The sequence below is a fragment of the Gymnogyps californianus genome, chromosome 1, assembly GCF_018139145.2.
Source record: "Gymnogyps californianus isolate 813 chromosome 1, ASM1813914v2, whole genome shotgun sequence".
Classification (NCBI taxonomy): domain Eukaryota; kingdom Metazoa; phylum Chordata; class Aves; order Accipitriformes; family Cathartidae; genus Gymnogyps; species Gymnogyps californianus.
The window spans coordinates 23,424,655-23,445,505 of NC_059471.1; the positions used below are offsets into that span (position 1 = coordinate 23,424,655).

Genomic DNA, 20,851 nt, shown 5'->3' on the forward strand with positions numbered 1-20,851 from the left:
GGGCTACCTGTGTAGCTGTTTGTGCCTTAATGGCATTTGTCACTGTGCAGATGGCTGGAGAAGCAAGATAGTGTGTAAGGCCTTCTTCTGACCTTCTTTAATGCTGTGCATGTCAGCTCAGCCACATGCACATAGGCATGCTTGCAGAAGTGGCAGGTTGGCATCCAACACAGAAGTACTGTGTAGCATCATTCTGTGCAAAGCCCAAGATGTGTATTGGTGAAATACTTACATTTTGCCATTCTGATATGTATCTTAGTGACATAGTTCTGCACAATTGCGAACAGAATTATAAAAAGGGTTTCTTTCTACCTTTGTTTTTTTTTCTAAAACAGGTCTGAAGAAAGAAGTACAAAAAGATCAGGATGCTAACAGACCAGCTGTCTCATCCCCTAAGAGATCAGCAGTAACAGCCACCAAGCTCCATTCACCAGGTATTTATGAACCCAAAAGCACTGTTTCAGGGAAGATTTAAACTTGTCGACTTTGCATCTCTTGTTAACACACTAAAATCTGAGACCTACTATTGTTAAGTGAAGACTGATTGTGTCCAAGGTTCATTAAGCTGGCTAGGAGTACAGCAGACTTTATGATACCAATGCATGACCTGAATAGACTTATGTTTTCTTTGTTACAACTGTGCAATCATCTCCTTCAAAACAAAGAGTTGTTGCTATTACATGTTTAAGGGCACAGGAACATTTTTTTAATCATTATAATTTTCTTATATAAAAAGAGAACAGATATATGTAGTGAAATAAAAGACACCTCAGACAATTACCTGGAGTGACAGTATATTACTCGAAATCTACTCTTACTGTTGTGCAGAGGCACTAGATTTCCTGGGCTATTTCTATGCGTAATTGAAAAAGGGATTATCTATAGAAATAACTTTCAGAGTGCTATGGGGTCATTGTCAACTTAGCCCTCAATATTAGGCAGAAACACACGGTTCTAGCATTTCTAAAGAATACCTTTGTTTATTTACTAAAATGAAGAGAACTTATTTCTATTTATGTCTACTAAGTGTACATTAACAAATGTATAAGGTACCTAGAGGCTTTTGTAAGGCTGGCCTTTGGCTGATCTAAACGCTTCTGAAATGAGTGAGCATGGTCCCACTGATTTCATTGTGCTTGCAGTTTATCTTCTGCTACCTCATTTTTCAGACTCTACTTAAATAATTTAAATGTCATCTCTACAGCTATATGATACTTGAGTTATAATTATGGGGGGTAGAATCCCATGTTTCTTCATTTGATGGTAAAGTATAAAACATGTAGAACAGCTCTTTGGCTCCTGTAACTTGCATCAAGAGTCTCTTCATGTTTACTAAACTCAATCCCTATTCTCCTCCCCAACCAACAAAATCAAGAAAATGGAAGGTTAAATTTAATCTTCCCAGCCACCAACAGGACTCAGAATTCTTCTCCTTACTAAGATAAGGGTAAAAAGATGAACTTAACACTATCCTCTGAATCATACAATTTTCAGGCTATTTTGCACCTGGTGAGACCACCAAGAGAGATCTAAAGAAAAAGTTGTTGTGGAGAGTGCCAGACCAGCAGCTCACAAACGTTTATAACGGTGGGAGTCCAGTTTAAGCGTCAGCACTGATTGTGGCTGTAGCAGCATGTTACAGCACAGCTGATTTGCTTCCACTAGAATTAGAAAGCAAAATGAAACATAGGCATATTTGTACTGTGTATTTGTATTGTCTAAATGATGTCTGCATTTCCATGCGTGAGTTAATGATTTTCAAGGCTTAAATTTTTGGCATATCCAATTGATGAGCCTCAAAGGTTTCTTCATTCTCCTGAGAGGTTGAGTAACTGCCCTCTCTCCATCAGACTGATTTAGGATTTCTTAAGCTTGGTTGTCTGAAATTATGGCAACCTAAAATTGTTTATCACTGTAAGGATCAAATAGGAAAATAAACCTCGTCTTCAATTATTTTTTTAGAGTAGCCTTTAGCATTCTTTGAAATAACAACAACAATAACAAAGCAATAAAGACAGACAATCTTTTAACCTATTTAACAATTTCACAAAATAATCTAAGCAGCCATTAAACAAGACAAGGAGTGAGTGTAGCTGGGGCTAAGGGGCAGCAGCACAGCCTTTCCTCCATCAGGATCACAAACTGGTGCGGCATTTACACTTTGTGATAGGAGAGCATGTGTCCCCCAGGTAACTCCACCACAGCTGCATGTGGCCATGGAACAGGCTCTAAAATTTGAGTGCCGTTTCTAGGTTGTTTTCCATCTGTTACTGGCCTCCTCACATGCAGTTGTTTTTATCAGAGCTGGTTTTTGACTGTCATACAAATTCTTTTTTAGCCTTGAATCTGATCTTTAGAACTTTGATCAGTCCTGAAGACTTGCAAGGGAGTTTTGAGACACAGAGTCTTGTAGGGATCTCAATTTTATCTATTGATGCAATACCATTCCTGAAATCTGTGTATAGGAGCAGGTGTACATCGATGCAGGCGCTTTCCTTCCACCCCATTGCAGGACGGTGCCATCTTTTTCTGACATCTATCACTCTACAAATTGCTTGTTATCAAACCTCTCAAAGTAATTTCCTCACTTCCCTTACCAAAATGTCAAAAATTGGACAGTTAAAAGGCAAATAAATTGCATTCCTCATCTAAATCCTCATGGACTGTGTTAATTATGAGTATATACTTGTTATGTCTCCTCAGTTCAAACACTCAGGTAGATAAAAAAGACCTGGGAGTTTTGAAGCGGATCAAAGGGGTTCAGTGATTTCAGTGTACAGTGGATCTGCCCCCCTGGTCCCACCATCAGCAAAAAGGACATTCAGGATTAGGGCCAGCATCATTAATATATACCCTGTTTTGTGCAGAGCAACAGAAGAGACACATCAATGGCAGAATAAGCTTAGTAAGCTGCTTTTCAGACCCAAATGAACCGAGAAATTCAGATTTATCCCTGAGGAGAATAGCACAGTTTAATTTACAAGGACAGCTTATAATACTGACAAGGACAACATAGAGATGTGCACTTCAAATGTTCCAGTGAACAGGAAAGCTGGAAAGATATAAGACAAAACAACCTGATGGGTTTCTGTTTTAATTAAAACTGGACTGATTTCAAGGGCTTCCCCCTACACTTCTCCCTATGCCTTCTGTTGTAACATCACCATGCTGCCTAAGCAACCTGACATTTTTATACTAAAAAGACAGATATTTAGGGCTGTTGCTTTTATGAATTTCTTATTTTGTGATAATACCTACTGCCCAGTTAAGAGCCCCTTTCAAGGATCTGTAAGAAAATATCATTCCTGCACAAAAAGGTGTACAGGCTTTAACTGACATGAAAATGGATAGAAGACAATAGTTATGCTGGTTGAACTCTCTTAATGACAGAAAGTCCTCTCTAACATCCTGTACTGTACTATTTAGGTCTTGCAACGTCATGAAGTTAGTCTTGACATCTTGCGAAACCTGATATTCCTTTTTGCAAATGCAAGTCCTGGGCACAAAGAGTTTCAGAGGCTGTTTGGCACATGTGGCTCTTTGCAGTTGCAGCATGAGATACTTGGAGACATGAGGGAGCATCTCTGCTGGAGCTAGCTCCCTGTAAGCTTAGCCTGGAGCCAGAATGTAGTCGAGCAAGTTGGAAGATATGCTCTCAGTGGCTCCACACAAGCTGGGGATCTGAAAAAGTAGGAATACACTCCTAGGGTATTGCTCTGACAAAGCCATACTGCTTCCCTGCCTGATCTAGTAAAATTGCCCTAAGGATCCGTTTGCACACCCAGGCCACAGTCTTAAAGATCTAAAATATCTAAAGTACATCTGCCAAAATTACCTCTGGAACAATGCTCAGCTTCACAAATTGGCTCAAACTCATACCATCAGATGTATCTCTGTGGAAGGATTCTTCTGGGTTTTAGGAAAGGGGTGGGTAGTATCCATGTCAGAATACTGTCCCCTGTTACATTCATTGCTGAGAACTGGTTAGAGACATTGTTTCTGCATTGTTTCTCGGGAACTGTATACTACAAGACTATAAAACTACAAGATATCCTTTTTTCAGATTCTTGCATACCCAACCCTTTCTGCTAACTTCTGTTCGTTTTTCATTTGTTTCCGGACCAATGTCTGCCATCTCTAGTAACACATGGGAACAAGGTGTCTGACTATTTTCTCCCTCTTTCTTACTGACTCTAGCTCCTAGGCTAAAAGCTTGAGACTAGTGGGAGGAGCTGAGGAAGAGAACCAGAGATTCCTGGCCAGTATTTGGGAATGAGCTAAAAAGCACCAGCTGAGGAGAAACTGAGGGTAGCAAAAAGAATCAGTAAGCTAAGCTGTGCAAAGATGTTGCCCAGCTGACCATACATGCTTGCAGAAGGGAGTTCTCAGAAAGCTAAGAATATAAAGACAAAACAGATTGTCCAAGCAGTGGCTTGAGCAACCTGACACCACCAGAACACTACCCCTTCTTGCTTCATCCTCGTTACTGAGTATATCCAGAGAAATGAATGGTTGACTCAAGCAGGATATGAACTTAATTTAGGATGAAAGCCTCACTTCCCTGAAGTGGCTTATCATGAGTAAGCTTTAGTTCTCGTGCCATTCATGTGAATATGACACTGTATTTGAGCTGATACCCTAAAGACAAGCTACACTAGTGGTTTCACATCTTCATACAGGATCAGGCTTGCTTCAAGCCAACTTGGAGCACATCAGAGGACCCAGAGTCTGTCTGGACCCATTTCTGCAGGCAGACCATATAGTGATTCTGGTGTGACTGATGGTGCAGAGAGAGCAGCCATGCGGAGCCAGTGGTGTAACTAGTCAGCATTATGTGGTACCTGGTGACATTTCTATACATATCTGTTCTGTGCTGCAACTTTAAAAGTGTCATAAAGGGGAGAGCAAGAGGAACTGGCAAGGTAGACTGCAGTACTGTCGATAAAAAGAAATTGTGATACCCCAATAGCAAGCAACCCATGCTGTGTTTGCATTCAGGGAAGGACAGCTTCAGCCCCACATTGTCCCATTTGGAGGCAAAAGGAAATCTGCAAAGGCAAAGTAAATCTGGCACCTCTGTCAAGTCACCGAGCTTGGGGTTCAGTTGGCCAAAGAAATCGTGTGTAGAGTGTAAATGTCATCCAACTGTTTTCCGCATCCACAATAGGATAAGGTGAATCTCAACCTGGAAGTGCCCATTTCTCTCACTGCCATTCAGGAGGGTTCAGCATCACACATCAAGACGCAGACCTCTATTCTTGTACATGTCTAACATAGGTGAGCTGAATCCTTCCTCTAAAGACCTCAGTTCTCAGTAAGACACTCTTAAGAGAGCTCTCCTGAGCTCGTAGCAGACCTTCAGGCTCAGAGCCTGAGGTGAGATGACTGTTAAAAAGCTTTGAGCTTTAGCCCCTAGGGAAACGTATTTCACTGTGCTCTTGCTTTTTTTGAAAGTCATTACAGATCTGTGTGAATGCTACAGACCTTTTTTTCTTTTATAGGGCTGAGTCCCAAAGGCCTTAGAAGCACATAAAGGTCATGTCCATACGTATAAAGTAAGTGACCCTGATGGTCTTTTCTTCTCTCCTTTATAGGACATCCCAAGCAAAGGCCAACCACCCCAAAGAATGGATTCTCCCCCAAACCAGGAGAGAGTCGAGACGCTGAAAAGCAGTTCGTGCAGAGATTGAAGGAAAAGTGTGATGAGCAGTCCCGGCAATTAAGCAATATTCGAGATGAGCTTAAAAGGGCCAGCTGTGGCTTTGATGTCTTTGCTATAACAACACAGCACTTTTTCAGGCAGGTAAGTGCAATGGGTACTTTTTACCATCGGAAAGATACTTTGCCTTTACACCAGTCACTTGCCCAAATTTATTCCACAGTCGTTGAAACTTTGTTCTTGGGAGCAAAGCATGTAATTTCTTTGCAACAGTTATTATGAGGAGGGAATTATTATTTGATGTCATGTATTTGAAAATCAAAGTTCAAGAACTTGGAAGAGGAAGACTTGTGACTGAAGCATCTGTCACAAGCACAAAGTGGTTTCAGGATGTGAAGGAGTGAAGCAGATGCAGAAACTTAGAAGTCCCAGTCCCTGACTGCTACAGCTGGAATGGAAAGTGTAACTGAGATATTGATACTTGTGAACAAATGCAAAAACAATCCATGCATTTAGTCAACCAAAGATGTTGGAGGAAGGAAAAGAGTTGCTTTCTCACAGTACTTATCTACTGTTCCCGTTCACCACAGATCAGGCAGAGTGGTCCCTGTTAGAGAGGTGCCAGTTCCTGAAGACGTTAGAATAACATTATCTCAGCATTTAGGACATTACTTTCATCAGGTATAGAGAACATAAAGAAAATGTTGTCAATAATTAGAGAAGCTTATTTATTCACTAAACCCAAGACAAAATGAGTAAAGTTCAAAAGATGACCACAGTAACCATGAAGGACTTGTAGGTATTGTTTGTTTCAAAAGCCATTTAGAGATCTGGGAAATCTAGCTGGGCTCTGAGGTCCAGACCTGGTTCCCCTGATGCCCATGTATTTTGTACCATCCCAGGTTAAGCTGGTGTCCCAACTAGTTTGTAAAACAGGCAGACGATCATCAGCAGTAGGACCCAAGGTTTGGATAATATCCTTGATTGCCTGTTTGTCTACTTTTGGAAGAGACAAGAGTAAACTTTCAGTATTAAATGGGAGAAAGAAAACCAAAAAACAAAACACAGATTCAAACAATCTTTGCAAACTCTGAAATACTTTATTCAGTTTTTTTTTATATTAGTGGGAGAGGTTACCTTTGAACAAATACTGTAGTTCACACTTTTCCCTAAGTAGGAGCTGATCTTGCTGGGGGGAGCTTCACTGACCTGAAAAAACAGGGAATTTTTAAAAAGTACTGAATATTTTAAATACCTTCCCAGGGGATTTTTCCCCTCTATTTTTCTTTAGTCTTGACATTTCTGGGCTTGATGGGCATTTGTAAAGCTTTTTTTTGATTTGTTTTTGGAGCTGACTGTGGAGCGTCCTTGATTAAAGCAGAGGGAAACAAAAAAGGGCAGAGCAGTGTCTGCTCAGCTTTGTCTATGCATTGTCCACTGGGAAGAGATTTTTCATCTCATGCCTCATTCACAGTTTGCTGAAGGAATTCTGGAAGCTTGGGCATACCTCCTTCGTCTCCTCTGGATATGTTTTAAATGAGAACAGCTGCTGCAGCCGAGCTTTGAGATGACTCTCATCCTGTTGGTGCATGTTAGATCTGTCCTGAGAATGCCTCCCAAATTGAACACCTCAGGGGACTTTATTTAATAGAGTCCTCTCTGAGTCCTGGCCGGGCATAGCTGTGCCTCATGTTCACAGCTCCTCTGCACTATCAGGCCAGCTGGGGGTTTGCAGTAATACTCCTCTGAGTGCCTGGAGGGCTTGGAGGTAAAAAATAATATACCTGTGGAATTCAAGCGCCTTCTGGCTTGGGCAGGGTTAGATGTAGATGTTTTTCAGATCCACTGCTGGACTCGCTTGCCTGTGTTCAGCCTGAGTGTCAGTCCCTTCTGGGCTTGCCTGGTCGCCCTGGAGTATATGTATCTGCACATTACTGCTCAGTGCAGTGCAAGACACTTGTGTTTTGCTGCTCACTACTGGGAGCCATGTAACATGGACTCCTCCCAGACAAAGACACCCCTGGCTTCCCTGGGTGATGAGCTGCACAGTCAGTGTGAGCCCAACAGTTATCCATTAGTCACTCAGATGTGGTACCTACATTAGGAGTACGGTTGCTTTAGGCTCCATTTTTAGTGAATGGAGGCAGATGAGCACTTCCAGAAGACTATTTACAGCACCAAAGTTCTGAATTTCTGCTTGAGGTACTTGCCTGTCTTGACTGAGGCCTCCAGGGAGGCCTAAGGCTACTGCACTTTTAAATTTGATGCTTAAGTTGAGAGCCTACATGTAGTGGGATGATCTGGGACTACTCAAGCAATTGTGTAACTGGGCAGTCTGTTGTCTTGCAACATAGACACAGACTTCCAAGTTTTTGAGTGTCATTCGAAAATACAATCTGTAGACATTTTCTGAGATGGCATTATTGTTTGAAAGCTTGAGCAAAATTGCGTTGCCTGGCTTTGAGTTAGGGCAGCATGGAAAAAGAAACTTTTCCCATTATAAAAATAATAATAATTGTGTGTGCTTGTTTCTGAGAAGCCTGCAGGCAAAATGGTTGAGGTTTGAATAGAACTGCAGTTTGGCAAGGGAATAATACTCGTTCAGGAACAAGGTGGGGCCTTATTCCAGAGAGGTTTGGGGTTGATTTGTCCAACTGGCAGTTCTACTCTGCTTAGCAGAGGGCCCAATCCTACTTTGGTGCTAGGAGCCTCTTTGGGCTGATAGTAACCCGTAACCTAATTTTAGTATGTCTCTCTCTCTCCTTATACCACACCAAAATAATGTCCAAAACATAGATTTTTCTCTGAATTGGAGCTGAATTCTGTTGGAAATTGTGCTCCCAGGCAGCGAGGACTGGACTGAGTCTTAAAAGCAACCAAAGGAACAGTGTTTTGCACACAGGTAGGAGTCTCCCCATGCCCATGGCTCTCTTGTCTTGCTCACGCTGTTTCTGTTCTCTCTCCAAAGCTGGGGAAAGCACTAATGCAAGCGATCCAACAGACATGTTTAGCTGAAGAAAGAGCGTGTCAATATGTAGTAAAGAGTGTTGGCCCACATCAGCAGTTTCTTTGAGTGCTTTCCAATTTTAAGCACTTGCTGTAGCAACCTTAAGGTTGCATGACAATTTTCTTTGGTTTTGTTGGATTTGTTTTCTGGCTGTTCCAGACCACTGCTGAATTGTATCCTGGAATCATCTCTCTTTCTGAGTTGAAAATGCTCTTAATAGGCAAGATTCATTTAATAGGCATCAAGGAGTGCACAACATGTAGCAGTACTTAATACAGACTCATTAAAAGACAGCTAAACCAATTTGCTATCTTGGGAAAAAGCCTAGACAATCGAAGCAGGTGATGACTGAGGCAGTGGACAAAAAAATCTAAACCAGTGGTTCTGACATGAGCATTTAGCTAGTTATGAAAAGTAATGGTTGTAGTGACTGTGGACAGCATGGCTTCTAATTATTATTTAATTAGCAGATTAATTAGTTAAGGCCCTCAGATAGGCATGCATGACTCCTGTTGACTTTGGGAACCGCTTCAAATTTATTCTGAAAAGGAGCAGATTGAGTTTGTCCTTAGTGTTGGGTGTTCATCATGTCAATACAACTCTTCTGCTGTGAGGGATACTCCAAAGTGAAAAACTGACTGGCAGGAGCTGGAGTGATACCATGAAGAGGATACCATGAAGACTTTTTAAAGCAAATACCATGAACGGCTCCCCCTGTCTTGGGTCGCTCCTGACCTGGTCTGGCTTGTTAGCCCAGCAATAACGACAGTCCTGGCCCAGTTTCAGCCCTGTTCAGCAAAGTGGCCAGCAGCAGTCCCTCTTGAAAGTGGTAACAGTGCCATCTAAAGGAGAGTAGCCCAAAGTGACAAATTCTGGAGGGTAAATCCTTCTGGACGTAAACAAGGAGGAAAAAAATCCACTTTCGTATCCCTAGTACACTCAGAGCAGATGTGTTTGTGCTGAGGACTGTCATGGCGAAACTGCACCCACGCCCTGGTAACTGGGCTAACGCCTTTCTGCCAGTACAGCATGCCTGAACAGCTAAAATGTGGAGTCTGGTTAGCAAGTTCTGCCTCTGAAATTTCAAATTAGGACTCCACATCTACAGTGCATGTGAGGGGAAGGGATCCTTTCTGGGCTGCAGATCCCAAGGGCGCGAGCAGGTAAGGGAAAAGGTTATGCTGGGGTTGTCTGTCCCGTAGTCTGCTTGGGCATGGAGGGATTTCCAGACCTGTAGCATGGCCACATGCTGCAGTCTTCGTCACAGGAGGGGAAACTGCTCAGGACAGGTCCCAGCATGGGGATGCAATCAGATCAGCTGGGAATGGGGGAACCACACAGATGTCCTGAACAAGAGTTGGGACAGCACTGCCGTACTTGATGGCATCCCAGCACTTTGTGTCTACCAACGTTGGGAAAGTGGTATCACTAGTAACCAGTGTGTGTGTGTGTTTGTCTCCACACCTGAGTGTGAGTTACTTTTGGGTGGGTGTACAATACACAACTTCCAGACAAGTAAACGCACGTAGCCGCATCCTGCAAAATCTAGGATGGACAAGGAAAACCTTTTCCCCCATTCAAATAACTGAGATATGTGTGTGCTTGTGTGTTTTATTCAGAGTAATGTTTCTGTCCTATGAACAGACTATACGCCACCCAGTGTCATGTAACTACCTTGTTCAAATGCTAATGACCTCTTGTGTTAGAGGCAAAATTGGTTGTACTGGTTGTAAGTTGCTTGGTGCTACCCACCATTGCCTCCAAAACAGTAATTTGGGCTAACATTTCAAGTGCTTATCCCAGGCTGAGCTGAAAATGGTTTATTTTCACAACTGTCTCTAAGAATGAGTTTAGGAGAAATATATCTATTGTTTGTGCCTGGTGGTGGCACAATGGTAAGAAGTCAGTACTCATCAGAAAGATTGACCTTCTGGCTTTCAGGGGTACTACTTTCCCAACATTTGCAAATGTGTTAGAATTTGGCCCAAGAATAGTCTTTAGAAAAGTGCCACTCCTCTTCTTCCTCATCATTATTACAGCTTGGCTAGTTTTCCTCTATTTAGTAAGTTCATTCTTTTCTTTGCTGTGGCTGGAGACCAGAGCAGTCAGAACAACTCAACATTTTCATTCTGTGTCCTGGAAAAAAATCCATTTTGGACTCATCAAACCCTGACAGTTTAGGGATATGAATCAAAAACATTTTATTGCGAGACAAACAAAACACTTTGTTTACTTGGGAGAAAAAAAATTAGAAAGAAGCTTTGTCATCATTTAGGGCTTTCTAAACTGCTTTTTAAGTAGAAATGCACAAGATTTGGTATTGGGGACTACTAGTTATGGTAAAACAGAACAGTAAGAATTGAGAGGTGCTTCTTTACTTCCAAGCATTACAATGAAGACTCTATAATGTGGCTGCTATGGGACCTGCAGGACACTGCCACATGGTCAATCTGCCCAAGGAATGGATCAGGGTCTGTGAACTGAAAGAAATTGCCTTCTGAGGCCCCCTGCTTATTTGCTGTGGATGCTGAAAGACAGGCAGTGAGAAGGTAAGGTGCTGTAAGAATAGAAACCTTAAAGCAGCTGAATATCTTTCCCCTCATCCTCTGGGTAACCGGATGTTACCAGAGGATGCTACACAGGGCCTATAGGAAGATCATTTAATCCAAGCTCTCCACCTCTGTGCCAGAGTGTGTCCCTCATTTTCTGTTCGCGCAGCACTTCTCGGTGCTCTGTGCTCTGCTGCTGTGACTGCAGAGCCAGACACTCACTGCACTGCACCCTTTGAGTCTGCCAGCAAAACCCACCTCTCACCTAGCACAGGATCTAAGGGATGTTTTTAATTTCCCTGTGCCTCAGTGCCCAGCTGTTAGATGGGGACACCAGGGAACTGCCATCACATGAGGGCGCCGTGGAGGAAAAAAATTAGTATTTGTGATGCACTCCGATATTGGGGTGAGATGAAAAAAGAACAGCCTGTGAGGAAAATCAACACTGCTGTCAGTGCAGAGGATAGCATGGGTAATAAATAAGGCCTTGGGCTACATAATGAATGAAGGAGATAAGCAAATTCAGAAATGAGTACTGACATGCTTATTCACTGGGCAAAGTGGGAGTGCTGTGCTGTACCACGTGCTGTGGCTGTACGATGGATCCACTCCACGGAATGGACGTCCATCCATCTGCATACTGCACCGCTTCACTGTGCTGCTGCTGTTTTTTGGATGCAGTCGCACACCCATCAAAGGGGCATGGGGGTGTGAGCTGGCTGGAGTGGAGATGATCATGGGGGATATTGGGTATTGCAAGAAAACAGAGAGAAATGCCCCGCTGAAGGCTCCCGGGGTGGGCACTGTGTGAGGTGGGAGTGGGGCCGGGCAGTGCAGTCTCCCACTCCGTACATTTTAGCTGTGTGCTTCTGGATAGCAGGTCCCACAGCAGGATTTCCTCTGTGATGTAGACTCACTTGCACAAGCTCCTTCCTCACTGCAAATGGGGCAATTAGATAACCTCTGCCTCTAAGGTGCAGCCCCTTCTCCCAGGTCTGGCTGGGTCTCCCTGCTCCAGGCTTGTGCCCTATGGTCATATGGCTGAGGAGGAGAGAAGAACCAGGAAAGCAATAAAAAAAGGAGGCAGAAACTTGCTGGGCCACCCCTGTCTCTAATACGATGGTTTTCTCAGACCCTGTTCTGCAGGGCAAGAAGTGGGAGTGAGTAACTCACTCCTGGGGAAGCAGGCAGTAAGCAATGGCATTTGGAGGGGCAGGAAGGGGGCAGCAGCAAACTCCTCCCCCTGCCTCAAATCCTGAGGCTGCAGAGCAGGCACAAAGGCTCTGCAGAAGAGTTTTAAGGGGAAACACTAAAGGCTGATGTTTGAGCAAATTCAGGTGGGAGCATAGCTGGGAAAGTGGTAGGTGAAGAACTAATTGCTTAGTAAAAGGGCTGCTTATTCCTTCTGTGTCAAGAGGAGATGCCTCAAACATGCTAATTGTACATGTTCTCAGTTGAGTAGGAGTTAAAAGCAGAAAAAGTGAAAAAATACATATATATATACACACATATATATAAAAAAAGTGGTGTTAATCAAGGACAAATTATCTTCACCCAGCAGTTGGCCACTGGGGACTACACAGTGGAAAAGGAGCAAAAAGGAGTGCTCGGGGGACTCCACTTGTGAGATGTTGGTGGAGATTTCTATTCTCTCCCCGTAGCCTCTGTTTCCTTTGCAGTGTCAGAGGACAATCCCTGTCTGGACCCATTTGTGGCGGTGGAGTAGGCGCTGCCCGGCTTTGCCTGGCATGGCTGGCTGTGGCACACCGCTGCCAGCACTTTGGAGATGGGGTCATGATAATGCCAGACTAATCCTCATGGAAGTAACCCACTGACTCTGGAGGCAGAGGGGGACAGGGAGGCAAGTGAGCGGGAACCTGTGGGCAGCACAGGCAGCGTGTGCCAAGCTGCAGCTGAAATGGAGCTGTTTCAGCCATTCACCCAGAGCCGCTGGCAAAGGCAATGCCGGGGCAGGGGCGAAAACTGCCCAGTGGTCCTGCCTGACCTCTCCATCTCTCCTTTTGGAGCAGTAACTAATGCTAGGCAGCTCTAGAGACATGTCACTGCTTTTGATTTCTGCACCTGGCTGCATCTTCAGTGTTTTACTCTGCAGGTCACGATACTATCCAATGCACAGCAGTGTCCTCAGACACCTCGTACTTAAAAGGGTTCGTTTAGGTAAGACACAAAGTGCTGCTATCCAATCTCTATCTAGAGCTTTTCACTGGTGAATACAAGTGTCCTGGGGCAGCCTCAGCTGGGGACCCTGGACAGAAGGGTCTCTCACCAGCTTTGCAGCCAAACTGGCAGCAAATGTTTGACTTCTGCAGATACCCTACACTACTCCCAGACAGCATGGCCTGCTCTGCTTCAGTCCCTGCAAGACGGAGGGAAGAAAGTGCAGGGAACCTCTTGGCTTCTCCCCCTGTCCTCAGTGGCTTTCTCACAGCCGCTGCTGTGACAAATAGCACAAATTTTGGTTTTGGGGGGTGGAAGAACATGCTTCCCTGGGAAGAGCTGGGGTAGTTACATGGCCTTGTTTTGAAACAACACCCAAATTAAAGTATGTTTGTAGCCCTTGGTTGGAGAAGAATTTTGTTGCTTACACATAAATATTTCAAATTTCAAGATAAAAAAAGAAATAGCCCCAGGCATTCTGATGCTCCTCTTGAAAAGGTTTTAAATGTTCATTAAAAATTAAAGATCTCTGTATTTACCTGTTGTCCTCAAAGGGAAATATATTTAGGCTGTGTGCCAAGTATCAGGTAAAGGTGAATTTATTTTCTTCTTTTGTTTATATTATTGATCTCCATGTAAGCAACTGACTTTGACAGCCTTGATTTTATACTGCATTCAGAGGAAAAAAGCAGAATGAGAGTCAGGAGTGGCTCTTGTAACAATGGCAGCCTCCAAGTGGGGTATTTGGCTTCTGGTGGGCTTGAGGGATTTGGCAACGCATTGGGAGTTGTGTGAATAGCAATGATGAGTAATACGGTCCAGCGGTATTGCGGCCTTTGCTCATACAGGGGACAGAGCAATGTTTTCATGCCGTTCTTTAAGTTCAGCAAAGGAGTCAGTGAAAATGTGTCCCTCTTCTAAATCCCATACATATTAAATACCTCTTTCACAGTTAACCAAAATTACGTTTTCTAAGATTCAGAATTTCTTTTCCACTTTAAACTGGAGGATTTATTTTTAGTTAAGGATCCTGTTCTTTGCAAGAAACACTGGTCATGCCATTCTCAGGTTACACGGACACCATGAGTTGCTGAGTAACTGTTCACTTTCCAACCTCTTGTTAGGTTTGGCCTTCATTTCTGCAACAGGGAGCTTGGGAGCTCTATTATCTGTTTTCTCCAGGCCTGAAGACAACGTGAGGATCTCTATCCTGCTTGGTCTTAGCACCACAGCCACTCAGCTCTGGCCCCATCAGTAGTCCAATGGTGCTTGCGCTTACTGGGATTATGTTTCAGGGAAAAACCCTGATAGCATCACGTTGTCCATCCAAGGAAATCCAGCATGGATCTGGGCAGAGTTTGTTAGAGCGGTAGTTTCAATCTGTCAATACCAAAATGTTCCAAAGGATGTATTTTGGACTGAAGGTGCCTGCATTTTTCCATGAAACTTTGTTTCATCAGAAAAAAAACCAATAGTGAATAACGATTCTTTGAGACTAAGAGACTTTGACACTCTTGGATCAGTACTTTGTGCCGGAAAAGTATTAGCAGCATTTGCTTTAAACATGTTCTTGGTACAGGCAGTCTGGAATAATGCTTTCATAGACCCTGTGTGGCTGCTGTGGTTAGACCTGTGGAAGGGTAATTGTGGAACTATTAAGTACTTTGAATCCATTTATAACATCAGACTCTATTCACTGGATAAATGGAAATGATTGTGAACTGACTGGGAAGTAGCCATGCTTTTCTCTGAATTAATAATTTTCTTGTCTCTGAATTAACAATTTTTATTTTCAAAATTGCCTGAACAGAAGCTGTAATATAAGATGTTTCTAAATTACTTTTCCTGGTCAGTTGAAGGGATGGGAAGCCTGCACCTTCCTCACAAGGTGCTTGAAATCAGGCAGCTCCAACACCAGCAAGGTAGCTACAGGATTCATACAGGGCCCACAGACATGTTAAGCAGTGCAGTACAGCAGCTACTGCTGGACACATACCGCAAAGGCAATTTCCTCAGATCAATCATCGTTATTTTTTTTTATTTTCTTTGGCTGGTTCATTGGTTGCTCTCCACAGATACTCTACCAAGATTTCTAGTAAGAATGTAACAGAACAAAGACTTTGCAATTCATTGTAGATCAATAGGTGCAGGGTTCATATACAAAAGTCTTAATCACACTAGAAATTGAAGAATTTTTCTGCTTCCATGAGAGAACAGAAATATGTAACACATTAAATTTCATAGATACCTTTCAGGGAATTTGGCGAAGCTGGACAAAGTTTTCACTAAGAGGGAGGAAATAAAGAATCCTTAACTCTCGTTAGCAGTGGGGTGGACAAGCCCTGGCTTGTCTGGGTAGGAGGGATCCCATCCTCTCTTTGGGAGTCAAAAAGCTGAGCCTCCCTTCAGAGACAAACCTTTCAGCACAGCTCTTGTTTTATACACATATTCAGAAGATTTCACTTTCATTTCAGTGTATGATGAGACCAAATGTCAGTCTATAAAGTTGCTGTAAAATGGGAGGCCATGCCCCGATTCACAGACAATCTTCAGAAGTAATTTCAAGATCAAATTTTTGAAGAAAAGTCTAAGGGAAGTCACAGTCAACCTAGAAAGAGAGCTACTACCCAGTTACACCACCCAGAAGAAGCAATGACCACTGAGTTACTTGACATATATTTACATGCTGGTGGTTACTTCCCAGTAACCTGTCCCTCTGGCAGATCCATGTCCCTCTTGCCCATGTGGCCAACCTCAGGCATCACCTGATGGCTCAGTCTGTTGCTGCAGCCTCACCTGGAGATGCCTGTTGTAGCATCCCAGCGGCTCTCCTGCCCTCAGATACACACCTATGGCCTCTCCTACCTTCTCCCTGCTTGTATTTTTAGACCTCTGGCAGTAATACTTTTGTTTGGTGGTTTTACATCACCCCCAGGGCAAAGTGGCATGGCTCCATTAATATAGACATGTCCAATAATGACATGTGTAGGCATCATAACAATAATGGCAATAACGATCAGTGCAATGGAAATTAAGTTTGTTTAAGAGATCTTACTGCTTCTGCAACCTAGTAAGAGGAATGATTTATTATCCACAACAAAGGTCTGGCAATGCTAAATGTCCATCAAACTAGCTACGTGCCAGCTTTTTAATTGCAGAAGTAGCAGACTAGATGTATAATTGCCTTGATTTGGTTTTAGCCATCTCAAATCATAAAGGTTAGCCTTACTTGAAAAATCAATTTTTATCTTCTTATTTGCCAGTGCAGTAAAATCTGTTTAAGTATCATTAGCTTGTTGTGTTTAATTGAATTACACAGAACAAAGAACAAAAAGATGTTGTCTGGATTGAATCGGGTGTGTTAAAAACAGAAAGCACTTGGCTGACTTAATGTATTCCTTTTAGTTAATATTTGACCTCTATATAACAATCTCATTAGAATTTAGGACATTAACTTTTTTATTATTCCAGTTATCCCAACAGAGTGCTAGACATTTTGCAGATGGTATAAAGACGATGTTCCAGAGCTGGAGTTCTTAGCATCTTAATAGGCAATAGCCCGATTAAAACTGGGGAGTCAAAGTGACTGAGTCTTGGAGATTACCATCTCTCTAGTTTATTCGGGGATTTATATGGCAAGATAGTCACGTGTTTGTGTACCGGCACACAGATACACACACCTGCATGCAAGCACACATCTACAGTCTGTTCTGCTGTCTCAAATGTCCTCTGGGGAGACGTGTTTTCAGTGAACTTATGGGGGATAGGGCTGGAGCACCACAGGGCCTGGGACCACCGATAGGGTCGCAGTGACAGGCACCGCTGGAGAAGGACCGGACCGTGCGTTGTCCTGCCAATGCGTCACCTAAGTGCAATAGTGAGGGTAGGCAAGAAGTCAAAGCAAAAGCACATACATTGGGAGGTGCGAAGGCAGCAATGGTTGTGTGTATGCAGCTCTGTATGAGCTGTAGAAGAGAGCCCAGTGAGTACAGTTTCCCTTCTGCAGACAGGGATAGTCCCACTGTTCGTGTTCATTTACACCAAATGGGTGTGATGAATATTTTACATCCCACACAAGTTCGTCCCACCTGCCCTTGGCGGTGTTTCCTGCGGTGCAGCACGTGTCTCTGGGCTGCTGCAGAAATGAGCAGCAGTACGTGTCCTCGGCAGCACCGCTGGGCTGATGGCTGCCTCCGAGGCAAACAGGCTGCACAGCCATTCTTATTATCTTACTCTGATTTCATCTGTGGGGAAAAAATAAGCTACATTTCTTCCTTTCTTTTTATTGCTTAGTACACTGAGAAAAGAGACCTTGGTATATATAGTGTAGAGAATTCTGTTTGGAGAGACATAAAAAAGGAGCATGTTGTGTAATTGTATATATTGAATGCTACTGCTAAAGTAAGGAGGCTGAAATAAAACTGAAATTCTATACATTTATCACAAATATAAGCATCAACACCTTGTCCATTAAGCTAACAAGAGACAATCACAAAGTCTTGTAAAGGAAGGCTAAGATACCTTTATAGACAAAGATATGTATATAGTAGTAGACTGAGTAGTCCCAGAAGTCTTTAATGTGATGTGAGCAAAACTTAGTCCTTAATGAAATGTTTCTTACCTTTGAGCTAGAGGTGAATAGACATTAGAAAGCAAACTGGAGGCCTCTCCTCTGCTCTGCAATGGGTCTCCTGTGCCAGTCGGAGCACGGGGCTCAGTGCAGGGCTCAGTCCAGCAGCCACGGGTGCAGTGTAGGTGTCAAGTGAAGGGGGTCTGGCCTCTCGCAGAGTACCCACATTTGGTCGACAGTCAATTGACAGACCCAGAGGGATGCTTCCCCTTAGGGGACATATGGGAGGTATCTGCCCACGGATCATACAAGAAGCCCTAGCACCTCTGGTGTGCTAACTGGGGAGCACTGGGGTTCTCCATCACTCACCAGAGAGGTGCCTGAACTTGGACTTTTTCTGGGGCTGTGCTTGAGATGCCGTTATACATCTGAGGTTTGGTGTCCCAGGCGCTTGGCTGCATGCTGCAGGAGGCCCCTTTTGGTCCCATGACTCTTCTGTTCTGTGCAGGGACTCAGCTTCCCCAAGAGCAGAGAAAACTGTTTTTTCCCTTAATCTGGAGTACTGCATCACCTGGCACATGGGACGTTCTTCCTGTACCTGGCATAGGCAACTTGCTCAGGCCAAGCCTTAGCTCAGGGGATTGGTCTGACCACAAGACTGTGAAGTAAGTAGTGATCCTTTCAAGCAGCTGAAGTTGGCTGTATTTCTGGACATGGCTTTTGGAGCTTCTTGAAAAAACTTGTGTCATGTTGAGCTGCCTGCTTTAAGCTGCCCCACATTTAACTCCAGGCAGGAGATAAGCACCAAGGCAGGACTTTAGGCAGGAGGCAAAGCCCCCCAGCCCTCTGGAGAGGCACTCTGAGCATGCTGCAGCAACGACAACCCGCAGGTAACTTGCGGGCTAGGGAAAGAGATGCTTGATAGGTGTAAGTGCCTGCAGAGTTATTCTGTCCTGGAAAGTAGGAGGAAAATATTCAGGAGGGACTGGATGTTGTCCATGGCTCTCTGCATTTCCAGTGGGAACCATGTTGCAAAAGAAAAAGGTTTCAGGGTTTCTTTCTGCTCTGACTGTAAAGAAACAGAGATCACCTCTAGATTTGGCACAAGCTTCCAAATCTTTGGCCTGATCTTTTTTGCTTTTACCTTTTGCTAACTGGTATTTTTAAAAGCAAACACATTACAAAGGAGCATAACATACTCAAAACAATGGGTAAATACATTAACAAGGATTAATTTAGAAATAAGCATGGAACAGTTGAATATATATGCCCTATATTTGTGTAGGTGCCATGCATATGACTATAATGTTTGAACTTCTTTCCCACAGTCTTGAAATATCTTCTGTTGCACGTAAAACAGCATTTCACCTATCTTTAGTTAAAATGAAGTACTCGAAGTTACTAAGTTTTAGGCGCATTAAAAAAAATATTCTGTCTTCTTTCCCCTGCCCTAAAGGTATTTTTAAATGTCACTTGCAGAAAGACTTCAGAAGACTATTTACTGTGTTCCCTCACCACCGCATATTCCTAAGCTAGAAAGTTCTGCCGATATAACTCTCTGTCTCTCCAAAATTACTGCTGCAGTCCCAGGGGGTGAGAGTGTAAATATCATAAGTCTTCTTGTGTAGATCCATCAGCAGATGCATTCTAAGGGATTTTGCACAATACAAGAGGGATTTTGCAGCAATACAGTGGAACTTTCCCTGTTGATGAAAATTCCTGGCAGATGTGAGGTTGCTCCAGTACAAAACAAAGCTTGAAAATACAGATAGACTATGACTGCAATTCCCACTTTTAAGCCTTTCAAGACTGTGTGCCACATCTGCAAAAACCTCTTGTATAGACATGCTGACAGAAAAGGAGCACTTTCTTTATTAGTGAAGTTCTGATTTGATCTTCAATTTTGCAGGTGCAATTTCATATCCCCATTGCATTCCATATGGATTGTGGTTACAGATTTTAGCAGCTAGGTAGCCACATATTTGATTTGTGGACTGCAAGCTGCCTACACTTTTGAGCATATAAAACCAACATGCTCACATTCCCACTGATTCATTTTTGATGAGTGATGGATGCAGCAAAGCCAAGCTGAAACCGGCTCTGCCTGGAGCTGTCTTTTAGTACAATCCTGACTTGCCTCTGTGCAAAGCCAAGCCCAAGACTTCATCCCTTCACCCCTACCATCCCATAACTGGCTGATACTAACCACATGGAGAGCCTGGCTCAGAGAGGGTATTTGGACCTGGCAATAGCATGGAGTGATTTGGATCACGAAGCGACCTGGGCCCATTCAAACGAAATGTGTTGTAATGCAACTAGATGTTAATGAATAAATGCAAATGCAGAATACAGGTCATGCCTACAGAACTGTGATCTGGGCGTCAGCTGGAAAGGAGTAACTCCAGGAGTAATTAGAGTTTCTGGTGTCAGAGCAAATCAATGTGAGCTCCTACAGTGAACATGTGTTATGAAAAACTGTCAAGACCTTTGGGTGAATAAGCAGAGACGTAGCAAGTAGAAGTAAGAAAGAGGGTGATAACACCTGCACATTCAGCACTGGGGAGAATACTAGAATATGACATTTAGCATTGGTGCCCACACTTCTTCAGGAAACAATGAAAAAGTGGGGAGGAAACAGAGAAGAGTAATAGGCAACTGTGAGGGCTGGAAAAATCCTTTGCTGTGAGAGACTGCAGAGCACAATTCATTTTCTTTGTAAAAAAGGACAAAGTGGCTTGAGTCCAGAGCAGAAGAATCACCATGAGAAGGGACAGCTGTGTACCAGAAGGCTCTTTCTTCCAACAGGGGAAGGTTTAGCAGAAACCACTGGCTGGAAGCAGCAGCTTTGCACCTTCAACACGTGAAAGAAGCACAGACTTTTAGCAGTA

General features: G+C 43.4%; 1 protein-coding gene across 2 annotated transcripts in view; it reads left to right on the plus strand.

The window, feature by feature from the left end:
- Positions 1-20,851, plus strand: part of MTUS2 (microtubule associated scaffold protein 2) — a 197,286-nt gene that overhangs the window by 133,511 nt on the left and 42,924 nt on the right. For both annotated transcript variants that reach the window (XM_050904083.1, XM_050904091.1), the window contains 2 exons: positions 336-434; positions 5,595-5,803. In XM_050904083.1, the coding sequence (XP_050760040.1) occupies positions 336-434; positions 5,595-5,803 (308 nt within the window). The remainder of the gene's footprint in view (positions 1-335; positions 435-5,594; positions 5,804-20,851) is intronic.